Source organism: Phocoena phocoena, chromosome 3 (assembly GCF_963924675.1).
Source record: "Phocoena phocoena chromosome 3, mPhoPho1.1, whole genome shotgun sequence".
Classification (NCBI taxonomy): domain Eukaryota; kingdom Metazoa; phylum Chordata; class Mammalia; order Artiodactyla; family Phocoenidae; genus Phocoena; species Phocoena phocoena.
The window spans coordinates 43,377,796-43,398,313 of record NC_089221.1 but is presented as its reverse complement, the minus strand read 5'-3'; the positions used below and the strand labels follow the sequence as shown (position 1 = coordinate 43,398,313).

The window sequence follows — 20,518 nt, the reverse complement described above, 5'->3', positions numbered from 1 at the left end:
GGGCCCATGAGCCATGGCCGCTGGGCCTGCGCATCCAGAGCCTGTGCTCCACAACGGGAGAGGCCACAGCAGTGAGAGGCCCACGTACCGCAAAAAAAATAAAAATAAATAAAAATGGCAAAGAGTCTGAAAAGACTTTCTCCAAAGATACACAAATGGCCAAAGAGCAAGTACAAAGATGCTCTACATCATTAGTTATTAAGGAAGTACAAATCAAAACCACACTGAAATAACACTTTACACCCACTAGGATAGCCACACTTTTTTTTAAATGGAAAATATCCAGTGTTGGTAAGGATCTGGAGAAATTACAATTCTCATATATATTGCTGGTAGAAATGTAAATTGGTGTAGCTGCTATGAAAAGAGTTTGGTGGTTCCTAAATAAGTTAAACTAGAATTACCATATGACCCAGCAATTCTACTCCTAGTAATACACCCCAAAGAATAAAAAGCAGAGATTCAAACAGATAGTTGTACACCAATGTTCATAGCAGCATTAATCACACTGGCTAAAAGATGAAAACAACCCAAATGTCCCATCAACTGATGAATGGATAAACAAAATGTTTATCCATATAATAGAAAATTATTTAGCCATGAAAAGGAATGAGGTGCTAATACATGCTATAACATGGATGAACTTTGAACACATTATGCTAAGTGAAAGAAGCCAGGCAAAAAAAGGCCACATGTTGTATGATTCTGTGTATATGAAATATCCAGAAAAGGTAAATCCATAGAAACAGAAAGCAATTTTGTGGTTGCCAGGGACTGTGGGACAAGGGTAAGGTAGTGACTGAATGGGTACAGGGTTTCTATCTGGGGTGGAAATAGGTAGTGGTAATGGTTGCACAACATTATGGATGTACTTAATGCCACTAAATTGTACACTTTCAAATGTTTAAAGTGGTAAGTTTTGTGTTATATGTATTTTACCGTAACAACAACAAATTAGCCTAAATGGGAATCCAAGCCTAGCCCAGAACTTAGGATGTTAGGCAATATTGTAGACGCAAGAAAAAAGCAGTGGACAGTAGGAGTCATGGTAAAGGGTCCTGCACTGAAGTAAGTGCCACCAAACAGGGTCTGTCCCCCTCCAGCGTTTAATCCAGGTTATGCTCCACTCTGGAATAAAGGTCAGGAAGCTCCCAGAAGGCCCACCTGTTCACGGCCTGACAGGCACAAATTATATCAAGCCCTCTGGTTCCTACCGGACTCTCAGGTACAGTCATTTCACTCTCACCTGACTCTAAAAACTCAAGAGGTGGGTGCCCTTGGCCCCATTTTCAGAGAAGCTCAAAGAAGCTGAGTGATTCCTGCAAGGTGGCAGGGCACCAGCCATGGGAGTCACCCCTATAGCAGGTCTATCCATAGCATCTATCTGGGGCTTGGGGTTCTCTTTCAACTTGTCTATAAGCTCACTTACAGAATTCCTTTCCATCTTAAGCTTGGTAAAATATGGTACAGTTGTTGATGAAACCATTTCTCTGACTCTTGGGACTCCTTCCATGTAATTGTGACTGTCTCCACACCAATGTTCTCTGCCTTTGTCATGGGACCTGCTGATGGACCTTTATAGGACAGGGAGATAAATAATAAACACCGAATTACACCCCAGCAGATCCTTGCCCCACAAAATCTCTGGCGAGTCCTCAGACTAATCAGTGCTGGGGGTGGGAGGTGGGGGAAGAGTAGGGAACGGATGAATTGGTTTGTTTGAGAAAATTGTTGTCTAGAATCATCCATCTTGAACAGGAAAGGAAGCAGTGTCCAAGACCAGAGAACAAGACCTCTCACTCTGATTTGGAGCCCAGCTCTTTCATTCATACCTGTAATAGCTATTATCAAACAATTAAAGAGTATGCCTCCATGGGCTACCTCTGAGTGACAGGATATATTTCCTAAGGTTGAATCTGGAAGATGTTAACTTTCAAAAAGATAAAGTCTGAGTGGTTTGCCAATAAAACCCTGGCTTATCACTACACAATTAAAAATAATTTTTTAGCATCTCCAAGTTACGAATAACTCTCAGGGTTCCTAACTTGGTCTTAGCTAAATGTTGTTTCTGCTTACAGTGCTATTTGCACTAAGTTTCTTTGTGACTTTGGGCAAGTTATTTCACCTCTCTGAGCCTCAATTTTCCATTTGTGAGATGAAGGGCTTGGACTTGATGATCTCTAATGTCTACTCCAGCTTTAAAATTCAGTGAATCCAGGGACTTCCCTGGTGGTCCAGTAGTTGAGACTCCACGCTTCCAATGCAGGGGGTGCAGGTTCGATCCCTGGTCGGGGAACTAAGATCCCACATGCCACACAGCGCAGCCAAAAAAAAAAAATTCAGTGAATCCATACCGTGACCACAACTGGGTCAAACATACATAGCTTACTATGAGCTAAGGTGCAGCATGGATGGGCACTAAAGCAACTGTGAACAAGCTACAGGCCTTCACAGCCTTGTGTAAATGTTGGACAGGCCCCAGTGTTTCCTTTCCTCAACAGAAACTTGTCCATACATACCACCTTCTTTGACATAAGCCTGGATAGAATATGGCTCACCCACTCGATCTTGCAACATTGGATACACAGAGATATTATAGCACCGGGAAGGTTTTAGTTCATCTGTGGAAAAAGGGGAGGGGGGAGAGAGAGAGAGGGAAGGTTGGGGAGGGAGGGAGATGGAGAGGAAAGGAGAGGAAGAAAGGGGGGGGGACAGAGAGAGTGGGAAGAGAGAGAAACAAGCATTAGGTGCAGAGCATGGCATAGAAGAAGGAAAGCTAGACTAAGACTTATGGCCTATGACTTACAGAAGATATTTTATTTTTCTATAGTTTCCATATATGGAAAATAAGGAAGTTAGGTTGGATGGTCTCTAATGTCTATTCCATTTCTAACATTTTAAAATTAATTATTAGAACTAAACCTGCACCACTCTGACAAAATGACAGAGCCACCCAGGAAAGGAGAAGTAAGAGCTCCAGTCTCTCCTCCATCACTGATTTTGTTACATGATTTGGGGGCACTACAGAATAAACTTAACCCTTCTTTCAATAGCGTATCACCCTAGAGAACTCAGGTACCATAAATTGTACCTCTTCTGTCTGCATCCCTACATAAGCATAACTCTTCATGTGGATGTTATTAAGAAATGGTTGGAGAGTAAAGCCTCACTTATGTGTCTTACATGGAGCAGGGGCTTTCTTGAAAAGAAGGCTACTCCCTGTATCAATCACCTGGGGAAGGGGCCTAGATCTTAAACAGGCAACCAGAACTGAAGGAGTGCCCTGGGTAGGACAGATGGGATACAAACTCTGGTGTTATCCACGTGATCAAGATATCTGGGAAGAGCTCTCTGATGGTGGGTGTCAAGATGGTGTTTTCCACCTGGAAACACGCCAGATGCCTGGTCTGATACCTATGGCTTCCTATTCTAGTATTGCTGGGAAATGTCAAGAAGTACACTTCCTTAAGCTTGCCCTAGCTTGTCAAATTCATTACTCACATTTACAGTTTTGAAGCCAAAGTTAAGGATTTAAAAACTGATGAAAATGAAACTGAATCCTACACAGAGGGAATTTGTGGGCTCCGCACTGGCTACCCTGCTGGATTGTCCAGTTCCTGGTCTGAGACACAGATTCCCAGGAAATGGTCGAGGACTCTGTGTCCAAATCTGGGACCCACTCAATCATCCATGTATCTACCTCCAGAGCAGAGCTTTGCCACTCCATCACCAGCTGGTCCTGAGTGAAGCAGGTCTGCATGGCCTCGATGCACTGAAATGCTGAAAGGAGAAAAGAGGACTGCTTCACAACACCTAACATCCTCCAAATGCACCAACAACATTAACATCCCTTCACTGCCCAAAGTGTAAAGAAGGTCAAAGTACAGGATCCCCACTGCAGCCTTCCCCTATGATACTGTTTTTACTGCTTTTATTGTGTCCCTTTTCCTTACCCTCAATATTTGATGAACTGCCTTCTTCATGTTTTGTTATCTTCCCCAATTTTACCTATTTCCAGCAAAGAATCTTACTAGAAGGTTGATGACTAAGATGACTTACAGGGTAGCTCTCGTATCTCTGCAAGTCAAAAGGAAAGCAAGCCTGAGACAAAGAATGAATCTCTAAAGGTAGAATTTCAGGCACCTGTAATTCTGTGGCTGGGAAGCTGGAAGATGGTGACCCTAAAATCATACCAGGGTGATGGTTTCAAATTTCAATTGTCTAGGCTGGCGCTATACAACCTGGCTACGGAGTCCTATTCTCAAGGTAGAAAGAATTGTGTCTGTAGCAGAAAGACACATCCATCCAAAGCACCTAGGTGTGGACCAATATGTAAATGACTATGTTTTCTGCAGGCCTAGCAAAAAACGCAGGTGGGGAAACAGTCCGCAGGGTTCCTTTAATAGAAAAGTTGAACATGTGGCTTCAAATCCCTTACCAGGGATTTAATCAAATCAGAGAGCTCCCTTATTGGCAATGTTCTGAACACACAGAAGAGAGGACTATTGGAGGTGTAGGGAAGCAGGGAAGGAGGGCATGAAGGAGTGGGGCTCAGAAGACCACAACCTGTGGCTCTTTCCTTCATCTACTCCTCACCACCTACAACACACCTGAGCCTACAAAATTGAAATCCACAGGAAGTATGTTTAAATGAACATCAAAGATGGTCCTGGGGCTTCCCTAGTGGCGCAGTGGTTGAGAGTCCGCCTGCCGATGCGGGGGACGCGGGTTCATGCCCCGGTCCAGGAAGATCCCACATGCCACGGAGCGGCTGGGCCCATGAGCCAGGTCCGGAGCCTGTGCTCTGCAATGGGAGAGGCTACAACAGTGAGAGGCCCCGTGTACCAAAAAAAAAAAAAAACAACAAAAAAAAGTATAGTCCTGGATGAGGGCAGAAGAGGAGACGGAGTCCCTCAAAATAACCAAAATTCCTCTTGAAGCTGGAAGCCTAGGCAAGGGCAGAGATTTGATGTAGGGGGCCGGGGGGTACTGAATTCCGCTATTTCTATGCAGCAAGCCCCGGTGGGGTGTGTGTATATTTAGGAGCTTCTGTTCCTGAAGGCCACAGTTGGCGGAGCCTTTCCCCAAACCAGGCCTTTATGAGAGACTCCAGCTTCTGGTCTAGAAGTAAGGCCAGAGAATTTGTCTACCTGAAAGGGTAGCTCTGAGGAAGGGCAACTGCGGCATGGGGAAAATGTGAAGCTGGAGCGGGGGCAAGGAGCACAGAGCCAGGAAATCAACCCCACCTGAGCCTTAGGGCTCCTGCTTTCTCCTCCCTGCCCTCCCCTGCTCATAGCCTCTAAGCAGCCTTAGTCGCTGTTCCAGTCAGGCTGAAAGTCTGATTTCACAGCAGTTCACACAAACGAGCAGAACACACACACACTGACCAGTTCAGTGTCACACAGCCAGATTTCTAAGTCACTTTATTAATACCAAGTCCAAGGCTCTGGATAAAGTACATTGTACAAGTTTGGAATCATGCAGACCTGGGCTTGAATTCCACTTGAGAGACTCTGAGCAAATTACTAAGCTTTCCTGAATCTCAGCTTCATCAGCTATAAAGTGAATCTAATAGCACCTACCCCATGGGTCATTTCAAGGCTAAAATCAGATTAACCTATACCATCTTAGCACAATGTCTGATATATCCTAATGGACAATATTGGATAATTATACTTACTTAATGATTGTTAAACTTACAATTATTATTATTTTTATAACTATTCTCCAGTTGACTCTACTTTATTAAACAAAATTCTGTAGAGCATTACTTTCTTATATATGTCTAGGACCAGGACCTGTAAAGAGGTCTATATAGGGCCAAATATAAACATTTTAGGTTTTGCAGGCCTCTGTTGCAACTACTCAGATCTGCCATTGTTGCACAAAGGGAGACATAGACGATGTAAAAACGAATAGGTGTGGTTGTGTTCCAATAAAACTTTATTTACAAAAACAGGTGTCAGGTCAGGTTTGACCCACAAGCTATAGTTTGCCTACACTTGGTCTGGAACCATTATAACTGATGATTGTGCCAATACTTATGACATAAAGCAAATACCTTCAGAATTGGGAAAAATAAAAAACGCTGTGTGAATTTAGCATAATCTTAATGTGTATTTTATGATATTTTTAAAGTTGGTAATCCATGTCTAATAGAAATTCAATTAGTTAGACATTTTGCTAAGAATCACAATAGTAATAATTAGCACTAGACAAAGCATTCTATACACAGTCTCATTTAATATTCACAGTAGCCTTATGAGGGAGGTATAACTAAAAGCCCATTTAATAAGTAGCTAAGGTTTAGAGAGGTTAGATAATTTGCCCAATGTTTATGGTATCTAGTGAAAGAGCAAAGATTTGAATCCAGAGCTGCTAGACTCCACAGCCCATGTTTTTATTCCCTACCCTTTCCTGCCTCCCACTACAGGGCCACACCAGGAAACTACGATTACTATTCATCAGTGCCTCTGTTAACACAGAATGTGTGTTCAGTGACACACACATTTGTCGGAAACTTCATCACCAGGGGTATTGGACAGGCAGGAACTAGGATGCCAGGAACTAAGGGCTGTGGCAAACACTGACTAAAACAATATCAAATACTGACTGTAGCTCAAAACACACACACACGAAATATATATCTAGGAGTTCTAAAATGAGGCAAAAGAAGACATGGGTTAAGTTTAAGAAGAGAAAGAAGAGGGACTTCCCTGGTGGTCCAAGTGGTTAAGAATCTGCCTTCCAATGCAGGGGGTGCGGACTCGATCCCTGGTCAGGGAACTAAGATCCCACATGCCATGGGGCAACTAAGCCAGCACACTGCAACTACTGAGCCTGCGCACTTTGGAGACTGCTCACTCGCTACAACTAGAGAGAAGCCCGTGCACCGCAACGAAGAGCCCACGTGCCACGACGAAAGATCCCACGTGCCTCAACTAAGACCCAACATAGCCCAAAACAGATAAATAAATATTTAAAAATTTAAAAATAAATAAAAATAAAAACTACTATGATTAAAAAAAAGAAGAGAAAGAAGAAAGCACAGGCAGACAAGTTTAGCGCTGGTAGTGTAAATGCCTGATATAATTCTAGATCTAAGCAAACAGAGCGAGATGGAGAATTGGAGAGTGCATTCCCTAGCTATGGTGTGTTTCAACAAATAGTTACTGAGCATCTTTTCTATGCCAACTGCTCTGTGTTTATTCTAGATTTTGGAAATGGAGGAGGAGGAGGAGAGGAGGACCAGGAGGAGAAAGAAAATGAGAAGAAGAGAAAAAGAGACCAAAAAGAAAAATCTCTGCTCTCGTGGAACTTGCATCCTATTGATGGAGAGATAGGTAATAATCAAAATAAATGAGAAAATCTATAGAATGAGGAATAGTAAGATCTATAGAGAAAAATAAAGCAGGGAAGAGGGAATCCATTGCTTGCAATTCCTTGACTAAGACTCAAAGAAGCTATTTTATTCCAAAACAGAATACAAAATATGAGTTTACCTGGGAGCAGTAACATTCCTAAAATTACTTAATTAAAGGTGTAACGAGCAATTTATTGGAAAGTATAAACATTAGAAATTTCCCTAACTTGATAGTCAAATGGAAAGGAGAAAAGGAAGAAAACAGGAGTGAGCAAACCACGCCTGGGGTGCAGCCAATCCTGTGACGGGAAGATTTCAAAAGAGAGGTTTCAGCCACTGAGGATAAATGTGGCAGATGTGACAGATTTTTATGACTTAACCCAGCTTACACTGACTCAGAACAAAATAAATACAGGCTGCATGTAGAACTTCTAGGCTCATGACTTTGTATCATATGATTCATGAAGTCTCTGATTTTCAACACAGGCTTTGTTCCAAAGGAACTTTATTTCAACAGGTTCGTGAATTACTCAAAGATTATGATCGCTCCCCCATAACCTAAAAAGTCCTCACTTCAGAATCATTTTGACTCTAGAGAAACAGCAGCCTCTGAGAGGACAGGGAGTACTCCTTGGACATTTGGATGGGGTCAGGCATCTAAGTAAGAAGTTTATGTTATACTTACACTTTTCATCAATAGCTGGAATCCTAAGCGTGGCCACTGGAGACTCCCCAAGAGAATTGTAAGAAATCACATATAGCCGGTAGGTCTTGCCTCCCAGATACAATTTAAGCTGCTGGTTAGTGGTGTTCATTGTCTCTGTGAGGTTAGTGTTGTTTTCTGGAAAATACCATATGTTGGTAGCCAAGAGTTTTCTCCAGGACCGGGGCTCCTTTTGCCTTCTGAACACAGAGGAAACAAAATTTATTGCCAAAAGCAAAGAAAGAAAGGCATTGAGACAGTCATAAATGGTGGGAATCGGGTTGGGAGGTAATAGTAACTATAAGGTGCTAAACTACAATCAGGTAATTACCTTTCCAGGATGCATAACATACCCTGTGCCAATAACAGCTTTATTGAGATATAATTCACACACCAGAAAATTCACCTTTTTGAAGTGTACAATTCATTGGCTTCTAGTATATTCACAGAGTTGTGTAATCATCACCACTATCTAATTTTAGTCCATTCTTTTTTAAGCAGCTCTAATTCATAGAAAACTCTCCTATTGAAGCAAAAGGAAGACCAGCCCCCAGGCGAGGGGAAGGAGGGCATTGAAGTCCATCTCACCTACTTCACAGGTTGGCCTACTTGACCCACGTGGGTCTGGCCTCACGCGGTACGTGCCACTGTTTACTTTCCTACCTCAAAAATATGTTGACAGGGTTTCTCTGGTGATGCAGTGGTTAAGAATCCACCTGCTAATGCAGGGGACATGGGTTCGATCCTTGGTCCAGGAAGATCCCACATGCCACGGAGCAACTAAGTCTGTGGCCACAACTACTGAGCCTGCTTTCTAGAGCCTGTGAGCCACAACTACTGAAGCCCATGCGCCTAGAGCCCATGCTCCACAACAAGAGAAGCCACAGCAATGAGAAGCCCACGCGCCACAACAAAGAGTAGCCCCCGCTCACCGCAATTAGAGAAAGCCTGTGTGCAGCAATGAAGACCCAACGCAGCCAAAAATAGATAAATAAAAATAAAATCTATATAAAAAATACGTTGACAGAATCATTCGTTTCCACACTTGATAACTGAGAAAGAACCCACAACATCTGGGATTGATTCTCAAAGATTTCCCAATGCCACTGGCTATGCTTTCCCTTGCCTGCTGCCTCTGAGGGTGCCCCTCAGCCCTTGGGGTGGGAAGGGAAAGGAGAAAGGTAGAAGAATGCTCCAACCCTGAAGTGATTGGGATTGGAATGTCATTTGGAAAAACAGGGTGATTTCTCCATTTTCAAAAGGATTTTAAACTTGCCTGAACTTGAGCAAGTATGAGATAACCCGATGAGTATTACCTGAGAATTCTGGAGACACACCAAAGAGTTTTGGCATCTCTTTGCTCTCCTCCCTCTCTTCTTTCCCCCAGCTCCCTACCTCCTCTCTCCTATTTCCTGGCTGCTTTTTCCCTCTGTTTGCCCTTTTCCTTTCCTGCTTCTTCCCCTCCTTTTCTGTCCTTTTTCTTACCATCTCCTCTCATCTCTTCCTGCTCGCTCATCTCCTCTGCATTACCCACCTGGCTCCTCCTTTGTTCCTCACTCCCCGGCCTCCATCCTACAAAGGACGCTTCTTCTATCCTTGCACCCCACTATCCCAGTACTCAGGAAGTCACTTGTGCAGTATACGTTGGCAGTAACTTCAGGACACACCAGTAAGCTCACCGCAAGTCAGTGCTCTTCTCCACTGTGGCGGTGGGGCTATATATTACATTGCCTTCTAGTGGAGGCCAGCCAGTGACAGTCTTCTCCAGAAGGTCAAGGTGCCTCCTGCACTTACACTTTGTACCTGCCCCAAATGTTAACATTTCAGACCAAATAAGAGGGGCCAGGGTCTGTAATTCACATTTAGGTCATCTACAAAATGACTTATAGGGCTTTTTGGAGATGGGAAACCGTTGTGAGATTTGGGGCATCAAAGCCTCTAGGGAAGGAAATTAAGGAGGTAAAATGCCAATAATCACAGTTCTTGGAGGAGTAAGAGACCAAGGCTTTTAAACAGAAACTGTAAACAAATAACCCAGAGGGAGGTCACCTTCCACAGCAACTGCACTGGCCTTCTTCCATCCACCTCGGCTAGTCCCAGGACTCGCCACAGATCCAGGCCATGTGGAGCTGGAAGGAACAAGAGTGAGGTGCTCAACACAGACTGGAGGCAGTTGCAGCAGTAGATGGTGACATGAGCTAGGCTGCCTGTTTAGAAAATGCAGTTGGAAAGGATTTGCTCGAGGGAGGCAGCAGGAGTGAGGGGCAGAGTGGCGGGATGGCAACATTGCAATGATGTCTTCATTTCGTGACTGAAGGACTGGAATCAACCAAAGGTCAAAAGTAACTAGCAATCTATAAAATCAGTATCCTATATATAAATCATTCCTCCCCTCCCAATGAAAACACTGGGATTTTCTTGTGTTAGAACACTACTGTAATGTGGTGCAAAGCTTTGTACTTTGTGAAAAAATAAAATCTCAATTATTTAGTGCAAAAGTAAAAATAAAATAAAAAAATAAAACTTCCCTTGGATCTGATGACTAAAGGTAATGTAAAATAAAACTACAATAGACCCCATCATAATATAATTTATCACTCAAATCTGGATTGGAATGTGACATCTCATGTCCTCTAAGATATAACATTCACATATATTAAAGCTGGGAATGACACAGATAACTGATAAAGAGATTATATAGAGAGGAACCAAGATGGCGGAGCAGAAGGACATGCTCTCACTCCCTCTTGTGAGAACACCAGAATCACAACTAGCTACTGGACAATCATCGACAGGAAGACACTGGAACTCACCAAAAAAGATACCCCACATCCAAAGACAAAGGAGAAGCCACAGTGAGACGGTAGGACGGGTGCAATCACAGTAAAATCAAATCTCATAACTGCTGGGTGGGTGACTCACAGACTGGAGAACACTTATACCACAGAAGTCCACCCACTGGAGTGAAGGTTCTGAGCCCCACGTCAGGCTTCTGAACCTGGGGGTCTGGCAATGGGAGGAGGAATTCCTAGAGAATCAGACTTTGAAGGCTAGCAGGATTTGATTGTAAGACTTTGACAGGACTGGGAGAAACGGAGACTCCACTACTGGAAGGCACACGGAAAGTAGTGTGTGCATCGGGACCCAGGGGAAGGAGCAGTGATCCCAGGGGAGACTGAACCAGACCTACCTGCTAGTGTTGGAGGGTCTCCTGCAGAGGCAGGGGGTGGCTGTGGCTCACCGTGGGGACAAGGACACTGACAGCAGAAGTTCTGGGAAGCACTCCTTGGTGTGAGCCCTTCCAGAGTCTGTCATTAGCCCCACCAAAGAGCCCAAGTAGGCTCCACTGTTGGGTTGCCTCAGACCAAACAACCAACAGGGAGGGAACCCAGCCCCACCAATCAGCAGAGAAGCAGACTGAAGTTTTATGGAGCTCTGCCCACCAGAGCAACAGTCAGCTCTACCCACCACCAGTTCCTCCCATCAGGAAACTTACACAAGCCTCTTAGATAGCCTCATCCACCAGGGGGCAGAGAGCAGAAGCAAGAAGACCTACAATCCTGCAGCCTGCAGAACAAAAACCACATTCACAGAAAGATAGACAAGATGAAAAGGCAGGGGGCTATGTACCAGATGAAGGAACAAGATAAAACCCCAGAAAAACAACTAAATGAAGTGGAGATAAGCAACCTTCCAGAAAAAGAATTCAGAATAATGATAGTGAAGATGATCCAGGACCTCGGAAAATAAATGGAGGCAAAGATCGAGAAGATGCAAGAAATGTTTAACAAAGACCTAGAAGAATTAAAGAACAAACAGAGAAGAACAATACAATAACTGAAATGAAAGTTACACTATAAGGAATCAATAGCAGAATAACTGAGGCAGAAGAACGGATAAGTAACATGGAAGACAGAATGGGGGAATTCACTACTGCAGAACAGAATAAAGAAAAATGAATGAAAAGAAATGAAGACAGCCTAAGAGACCTCTGGGGCAACATTAAATGCAATAACATTCACATTATAGGGGTCCCAGAAGGAGAAGAGAGAGAGAAAGGACCAGAAAAAATATATGAAGAGATTATAGTCAAAAACTTCCCCAACATGGGAAAGGAAATAGCCACCCAAGTCCAGGAAGCGCAGAGAGTCCCGTACAGGATAAAACCAAGGAGATACACGCTGAGACACATAGTAATCAAACTGGCAAAAATTAAATACCAAGAAAAATTATTGAAAGCAGCAAGGGAAAAATGACAACATACAAGGGAACTCCCATAAGGTTAACAGCTGATTTCTCAGCAGAAACTCTACAAGCCAGAAGGGAGTGGCATGATATACTTAAAGTGATGAAATGGAAAAACCTACAACCAAGATTACTCTAACCAGCAAGAATCTCATCCAGGTTCGATGGAGAAATCAGAAGTTTTACAGACAAGCAAAAGCTAAGAGAATTCAGCACCAGCAAACCAGCTCTACAACAAATGCTAAAGGAACTTCTCTAAGTGGGAAACACAAGAGAAGAAAAGGACCTACAAAAACAAACGCAAAATGATTAAGAAAATGGTAATAGGAACATACATATTGATAATTACCTTAAACGTGAATGGATTAAGTGCTCCAACCAAAAGACACAGGCTTACTGAATGGATACATAAACAAGACCCATATATATGCTGTCTACAAGATACCCACTTCAGACCTAGGGACACATTCAGACTGAAAGTGAGGGGATGGAAAAAGATATAACATGAAAATGGAAATCAAAAGAAAGCTGGAGTACCAATACTCTTATCAGATAAAATAGACTTTAAAATAAAGAATGTTACAAGAGACAAGGAAGGACACTACATAATGATCAAGGGATCAATCAAAGAAGATATAACAATTATAACTATATATGCACCCAATATAGCAGCACCTCAATACATAAGGCAACTGCTAACAGCTATAAAAGAGGAAATCAACAGTAACACAATAATAGTGGGGGACTTTAACACCTCACTTACACCAATGGACAGATCATCCAAAATGAAAATAAATAAGGACACAGAAGCTTTAAATGACACAATAGACCAGACAGATTTAACTGATATTTATAGGACATTTCATCCAAAAACAAGAGATTACACTTTCTTCTCAACTGCGCACGGAACATTCTCCAGGATAGGTCACATCTTGGGTCACAAAGCAAGCCTCAGTAAATTGTAAAAAATTGAAATCATATCAAGCATCTTTTCTGACCACAATGCTATGAGATTAGAAATCAATTACAGGGGGAAAAAAGCAAAAGCCACAAACACATGGAGGCTAAACAATACGTTACTGAAGAACCAAGCGATCACTGAAGAAATCAAAGAGGAAATCAAAAAATTCATAGAGACAAATGACAATGAAAACACGACAATCCAAAACCTATGGGATGCAGCAAAAGCAGTTCTAAGAGGGAAGTTGATAGCTATACAAGCCTACCTCAAGAAACAAGAAAAATCTCAAATAAACAATCTAACCTTATATCTAGGAACTAGAGAAAGAAGAACAAACAAAACCCAAAGTTAGCAGAAGGAAAGAAATCATAAAGATCAGAGCAGAAAAAAATGAAATAGAAACAAAGAAAACAGTAGCAAAGATCAATAAAACTAAAAGCTGGTTCTTTGAGAAGATAGATAAAACTGATAAACCATTAGGCAGTCTCATCAAGCAAAAGAGGGAGAGGACTCAAATCAATAAAATTAGAAATGAAAAAGGAGAAGTTATAACAGACACCGCAGAAATACAAAGCATCCTAAGAGACTACTACAAGCAACTCTATGCCAATAAAACGGACAACCTGGAAGAAATGGACACGTTCTTAGAAAAGCACAGCTTTCCTAGACTGAACCAGGAAGGAACAGAAAATATGACCAGACCAATCACAAGCAGTGAAATTGAAAGTGTGATTAAAAATATTCAAACAAACAAAAGCCAAGGACTAGATGGCTTCACAGCCAAATTCTATCAAACATTTACAGAAGAGCTAACACCTAACCTTCTCACACTCTTCCAAAATATAGCAGAGGGAGGAACACTTCCAAACTCATTCCATGAGGCCACCATTACCCTGATACCAAAACTACACAAAGAAATAAAACTACAGGCCAATATTATTGATGAACATAGATGCAAAAATCCTCAACAAAATACTAGCAAACAGAATCCAGCAGCATATGAACAGGATCACACACCATGATCAACTGGGTCTTACCCCAGGAATGCAAGGAAACTTCAATATATGCAAATCAATCAATGTGATACACCATATTAACAAACTGAAGGAGAAAAACCATATGATCATCTCAATAGATGCAGAAAAAGCTTTCGACAAAATTCAACACCAATTTATGATTTAAAAAATTCCCCAGAAAGTAGGCATAGAGGGAACCTACCTCAACATAATAAAGGCCATATATGACAAACCCACAGCCAACATCATTCTCAGTGGTGAAAAACTGAAACCATTTCCACTAAGATCAGGAAAAACACAAGGTTGCCCATTCTCACCATTATTATTCAACATAGTTTTGGAAGCTCTAGCCACAGCAATTAGAGAAGAAAAAGAAATAAAAGGAATCCAAGTTGAAAAAGAAGTAAAACGGTCACTGTTTGCAGATGACATGATACTATACATAGAGAATCCTAAAGATGCCACCAGAAAACTACTAGAGCTAAGCAACGAATTTGGTAAAGTAGCAGGATACAAAATTAATGCACAGAAACCTCTTGCATTCCTATACACTAATGATGAAAAATGTGAAAGAGAAATTAAGGAAACACTCCCATTTACTATTGTAACAAAAAGACTAAAATACCTAGGAATAAACCTACCTAAGGAGACAAAAGACCTGTATGCAGAAAATTATAAGACACTGATGAAAGAAATTAAACATGATACAAAGAGATGGAGAGATATACCATACTCTTGGATTAGAAGAATCAACATTGTGAAAATGACTATACTACCCAAAGCAATCTACAGATTCAATGCAATCCCTATAAAACTACCAATGGGATTTTTCACAGAACTAGAACAAAAAATTTCACAATTTGTATGGAAACAAAAAAGACCCCAAATAGCCAAAGCAATCTTCAGAAAGAAAAACGGAGCTGGAAGAATCAGGCTGCCTGACTTCAGACTATACTACAAAGCTACAGTAATCAAGACAATATGGTACTGGCACAATAAAAGAAACATGCATCAATGGAACAGGATAGAAAGCCCAGACATAAACCCATGCACATATGGTCACCTTTTCCTTGATAAAGGAGGCAAGAACATACAATGGAGAAAAGACAGCCTCTTCAGTAAGTGGTGCTGGGAAAACTGGACAGCTACATGTAAAAGAATGAAATTAGAACACTCCGTAACACCATACACGGGCTTCCTTGGTGGCTCAGTGGTTGAGAGTCCACCTGCCGATACAGGGGACATGGGTTCGTGCCCCAGTCCCGGAAGATCGCACATGCCGCGGAGCGGCTGTGCCCGTGAGCCATGGCCGCTGAGCCTGCATGTCTGGAGCCTGTTGCTCCGCAACAGGAGAGGCCACAACAGTGAGAGACCTGTGTACCGCAAAAAAAAAAAAAAAAAAACATAACACCATACACAAAAATAAACTCAAAATGGATTAAAGACCTAAATGTAAGGCCAGACACTATAAAAGTCTTAGAGGAAAACATAGGCAGAACGCTCTACGACATAAATCACAGCAAGATCCTTTTTGACCCCCCTTCTAGAGAAAGGGAAATAAAAACAAAAGTAAACAAATGGGACCTAATGAAACTTAAAAGCTTTTGCACAGCAAAGAAAACCATAAACAAGACGACTCAGAATGGGAGAAAATATTTGCTAACGAAGCAACTGACAAGGATTCAACTCCAAAATATACAAGCAGCTCACGCAGCTCAATATCAAAAAAACAAAAAGCCCAATCCAAAAATGGGCAGAAGACCTAAATAGACATTTCTCCAAAGAAGATATACAGATTGCCAACAAACACATGAAAGGATGCTCAACATCACTAATCATTAGAGAAATGCAAATCAAAACTACAATGAGGTGTCACCTCACACCAGTCAGAATGGCCATCATCAAAAAATCTACAAATAATAAAAGCTGGAGATAGTGTGGAGAAAAGGGAACCCTCTTGCACTGTTGGTGGGAATGTAAATTGATACAGCCACTATGGAGAACAATATGGAGGTTCCCTAAGAAACTAAAAATAGAACTACCAAATGACCCAGCAATCCCACTACTGGGCATATACCCCAAGAAAACCATAATTCAAAAAGAGTCATGTACCACAATGTTCATTGCAGCTCTATTTACGATAGTCAGGACATGGAAGCAACCGAAGTGTCCACCGCCAGATGAATGGATAAAGAAGATGTGGCACATATCTGAGTAATAGAATGTTACTCAGCCATAAAAAGAAATGAAATTGAGTTATTTGTAGTGAGGTGGATGGACCTAGAGTCTGTCATACAGAGTGAAGTAAGTCAGAAAGAGAAAAACAAATGCTGTATGCCAATGCATATATATGGAATCTTAAAAAAAAAAGAAAAAAGAAAAAAACGGTTCTGAAGAACCTAGCGGCAGGACAGGAATAAAGACGAAGACGTAGAGAATGGACTTGAGGACACAGGGAAGGGGAAGGGTAAGCTGGGACGAAGTGAGAGAGTAGCACTGACATGTATACACTACCAAATGTAAAATAGATAGCTAGTGGGAAGCAGCTGCATTGCACAGGCAGATCAGCTCGGTGCTTTTTTACCACCCAGAGGGGTGATATAGGGAGGGTGTGTGGGAGATGCAAGAGGGAGGGGATATGGGGACATATATATACATATAGCTGATTCACTTTGTTATACAGCAGAAACTAACACAACAATAATTGTAAAGCAATTATACTCCAATAAAGATGTTAAAAAAAAAAAAAACAGGGGGGGCTTCCCTGGTGGCGGAGTGGTTAAGAGTCCACCTGCCAATGCAGGGAACACGAGTTCGTGCCCTGGTCCGGAAAGATCCCACATACCGCGGAGCGGCTGGCCCCGTGAGCCATGGCCGCTGAGCCTGTGCGTCCGGAGCCTGTGCTCCACAACGGGAGAGGCCACAACAGTGAGAGGTCCGTGTACAGCAGAAAAAAAACAATAAAAAAAAAACAAAAACAGGAGTACTGGCAGTACTGCTCAAGACTGCCAAGGTCATGAGAAATAAGGGAAAACTAAAAAAGTGTCACCGACCAGAAGTGACTAAGGAGACATGACAGTTCAATGCAGTATGCTACCCTGAATTAGATCCCGGAACAGAAAGAGAACATTAAGGAAAAACTAGTGAAATCCAAATAAAGTCTGGAATTTACTTGATAGTCGTGTGCTAGTATCAGTTTCTTAGTTTTGTCAAATACACTATGGTATTATAAAATAATAACAATGAGGGAAACTGGATGAGGGGTATATAAGAATTCTCTACACTATGTTCACAATATTTGTGTAATATTTAAAATTAAAACAGAATGTTTGTTTTTTAAACATGGACAACTGAAGTCTAGATTTGCCCCTCTCACACATCTATCTTTCTCTCCTTAAGAAAAAACATATAACCATATTTCTACATTTCTAGAAATAACTATTTCCCCTATTTTTAGAAATAAGGAGAAATAGTCATAACTTTCCTGTAAGAAAGATAAGGATAATGTTCTTGCTTATCAGAGAATTTCCCACATGCAAAAGGAACATTTTTCAAAATTAAAAAGCTGTTCTTGATCTCCCTTCTTCCCGCTATGCTCGTTATCACTTCGGTCCTGTTGTAAAGTTAGTGTTTGTTCTGAAAAATGTCTTGAAATAAAAGAAGGGCAAGGCTGAGACCAAGCGAAGAATAGTCTAGAAGGGAAGTAGTGTGGAAATTGGAGTCAGTTATGTAGGAAATTATTAAGTGAAACATGGTAAGAGAAGACAAAGATCTAAGATCAAAAAAGACAAGTCGAGGGGAAAGGTGTCCTGATCCTCATCACCAGAACTTTAAATTGGATTAACTGGGAGCAACTGTTGATTTCTGAGGTGGCCAAAAGAGGCTGAATGAGACAGAGAGACACAGGTCTACCTGCCTGTATTATCTACAAAGCTCTGGAGTGACACATGTGTAACTCCAGGGAGCTGCAGGGCAGGCCAGGCCAGGACAGAGGTCTGCAAGACATTCTCATTATCTCCAGATCACAACTGCCTTCTGGGTGACCCCCAATTACTACATGTTATGGGCTGAATTATGTCCCTCCCCTCAAAACTCACATCTCTCTGCCAGTACCTCAGAAGGTGACTACATTTGGAAATAGGGCATTTAAGGAGGTATTAATTAAAATGAGGCCATTAAAGTGGGCCCTAATTCAATCTGACTGGTGTCCTTGTAAGAGGAGATTAAGATACACAGACGGATGACCATGTGAAGAGGCAGCAAGAGGATGGTTATCCACAAGCCAAGGAGAGAGGTGTCAGAGAAAATCAACTCTGTAGGCACCCTGACCTTGGACTTCCAGTCTCCACAACCGTGAGAAAATAAACTTCTGTTGCTCAGGCCACCCAGTCTGTGGTATTTTGTTATGGCAGCCTCAGCAGACTAGTATGTATTCTACATGTCTTCTCTACTTCCCCAGTGCCCAATCCCCACTTTTTTTAATCTGGTCTTAATTTTTTTTACCATAATATGTGATCAAAGTAATACATCTTAGACCTGCAAGGTGTCGTATGGGTATTAGGCCCATAGTTTTGAGTTGGACCATTGTAGGTATATGGTGTCTCATTTCCCTTTTTATCCTTGAAATTTACGGCAAATGGTGTGAAAATGGTATTTTTTAATGTGTGCGTCTTATATGAAACCAATGCACTTAACACAGAAATTATCAAGGTAAGCACCAACCATTACTCTAAAACAGTGAATCTTAATCATTTTTTTGGGGGAGGGGCGGGCGGTACGCAGGCCTCTCACTGCTGTGGCCTCTCCCGTTGCGGAGCACAGGTTCCAGACGCACAGGCCCAGCGGCCACGGGCCCAGCCGCTCTGCGGCATTTGGGATCCTCCCGGACCAGGGCACGAACCTGCGTCCCCTGCATCGGCAGGCAGACTCTCAACCACTGCACCACCAGGGAAGCCCAAATCTTGATCTTTTGGAGGGTTGTAGCTCCCCTTGAAAATATGATCTTGCAAAATCTGCACATGCATAAATATATATCAACATGCATACAGACCCCCACGCAAATTCAGGGAGCCCACAAATCCCCCAGTGTTCATCCATGTGTGCCTATATCCAGGTGTCGTCCCTTTGTTCTCAAGTTAACAATTCTTATCCAAAGAACGCAAAAAGAATCACATAATCCATAAAAGGGCACAGGCTGACCTACCTGCCAGGCCAAATTTGCAGAGTAGAGGGAGCATCCACAGTGTCCAGCCCCACATTGTCCCCAAGTTAATGCAGGGAGGCTGGGAAGAAAACTGAAAATATCATCAGTCAAGACTGAGTTTGCTTCCTATCTCTTTTCAACAACTCTATTTCCAGTGACAAACAGATTCTGGGAATTTTGAGGGAAGGTATTTTATTTTATATATTTTATATTATATTTTATTTTGTTTTATTTATTTATTTGGTTATCATCACCCAGATCCCTTCATAATTACTCCATTAACCCCAGTCAACATTTTATTTCGTCCACAAGTCATTCTACTATATAATAGCGGAAGTGCACCAGCCACCAAGAATATACTCCAGAAAGAGTACAGTCCTCCAGTTTCTGCTTCAGTTCCTGAGCACTCCAGCCAAATGGGACATCTCATAATTTCCCAAAAGCACCCTGCAATTCCGCATCTCCACACTTTGTCCATGTGGCTCCTTCTGCCTAGAATGTCATTTCCTCCTTATTCCTGAAAATTAATCCATCCTTCCAGACCCAGCTCAAGGCTAACCTCTAAATGCCTTCCCTCAACTCCCAGATGGACTCGGCCAGCCAGTCCTCCCGTGTCCCACCCACCCTCCATGCCATCTGTAGTGTGGCACACGGCACACAGAATGGCGTTCAGTAGTTTATCTGTTGGCTTCTCTACAGATAGAGAGCTTCTGAAGAGTGGAGCTTCTCTAATGCCTCTATGAAGCCTTAGTGTTGAAGGCAGTGCCTTCAACGGTAGACATTCACTACTGTTCGTGGAATAATTAGAATAAAAGACTATTGGCACTGGCTCCTCATCTCATCCCAGATGAAACGGTGAGATAGTCTCAGGATATAGCAAATGTAAAAGCAATACCTCCCTTTCAGGAAGAAATAAATGCTACATTTTCAGCTGACATATCATCATGGGGGGAACAAAGGAGAGTGCTCAACAAAATAAATCATTTTAGAAAAAATCCCATGCAGCACTTCTGGACAAAACCACAGG

The 20,518-nt window shown here is 42.1% G+C and overlaps 1 protein-coding gene across 1 annotated transcript in view; it reads right to left on the bottom strand.

Annotated features, from left to right (window-relative positions):
• The window catches only part of IL31RA (interleukin 31 receptor A), a 29,267-nt gene extending 9,721 nt beyond the window's left edge, over positions 1 to 19,546 (bottom strand). Inside the window, 8 exon segments of the mRNA XM_065873646.1 lie at positions 1,430 to 1,503; positions 1,505 to 1,574; positions 2,520 to 2,621; positions 3,598 to 3,780; positions 8,049 to 8,220; positions 8,222 to 8,266; positions 10,116 to 10,195; positions 19,492 to 19,546. Of these exon segments, the coding sequence (XP_065729718.1) occupies positions 1,430 to 1,503; positions 1,505 to 1,574; positions 2,520 to 2,621; positions 3,598 to 3,780; positions 8,049 to 8,220; positions 8,222 to 8,266; positions 10,116 to 10,195; positions 19,492 to 19,546 (781 nt within the window).
• Positions 19,547 to 20,518: the final 972 nt, after the last annotated feature.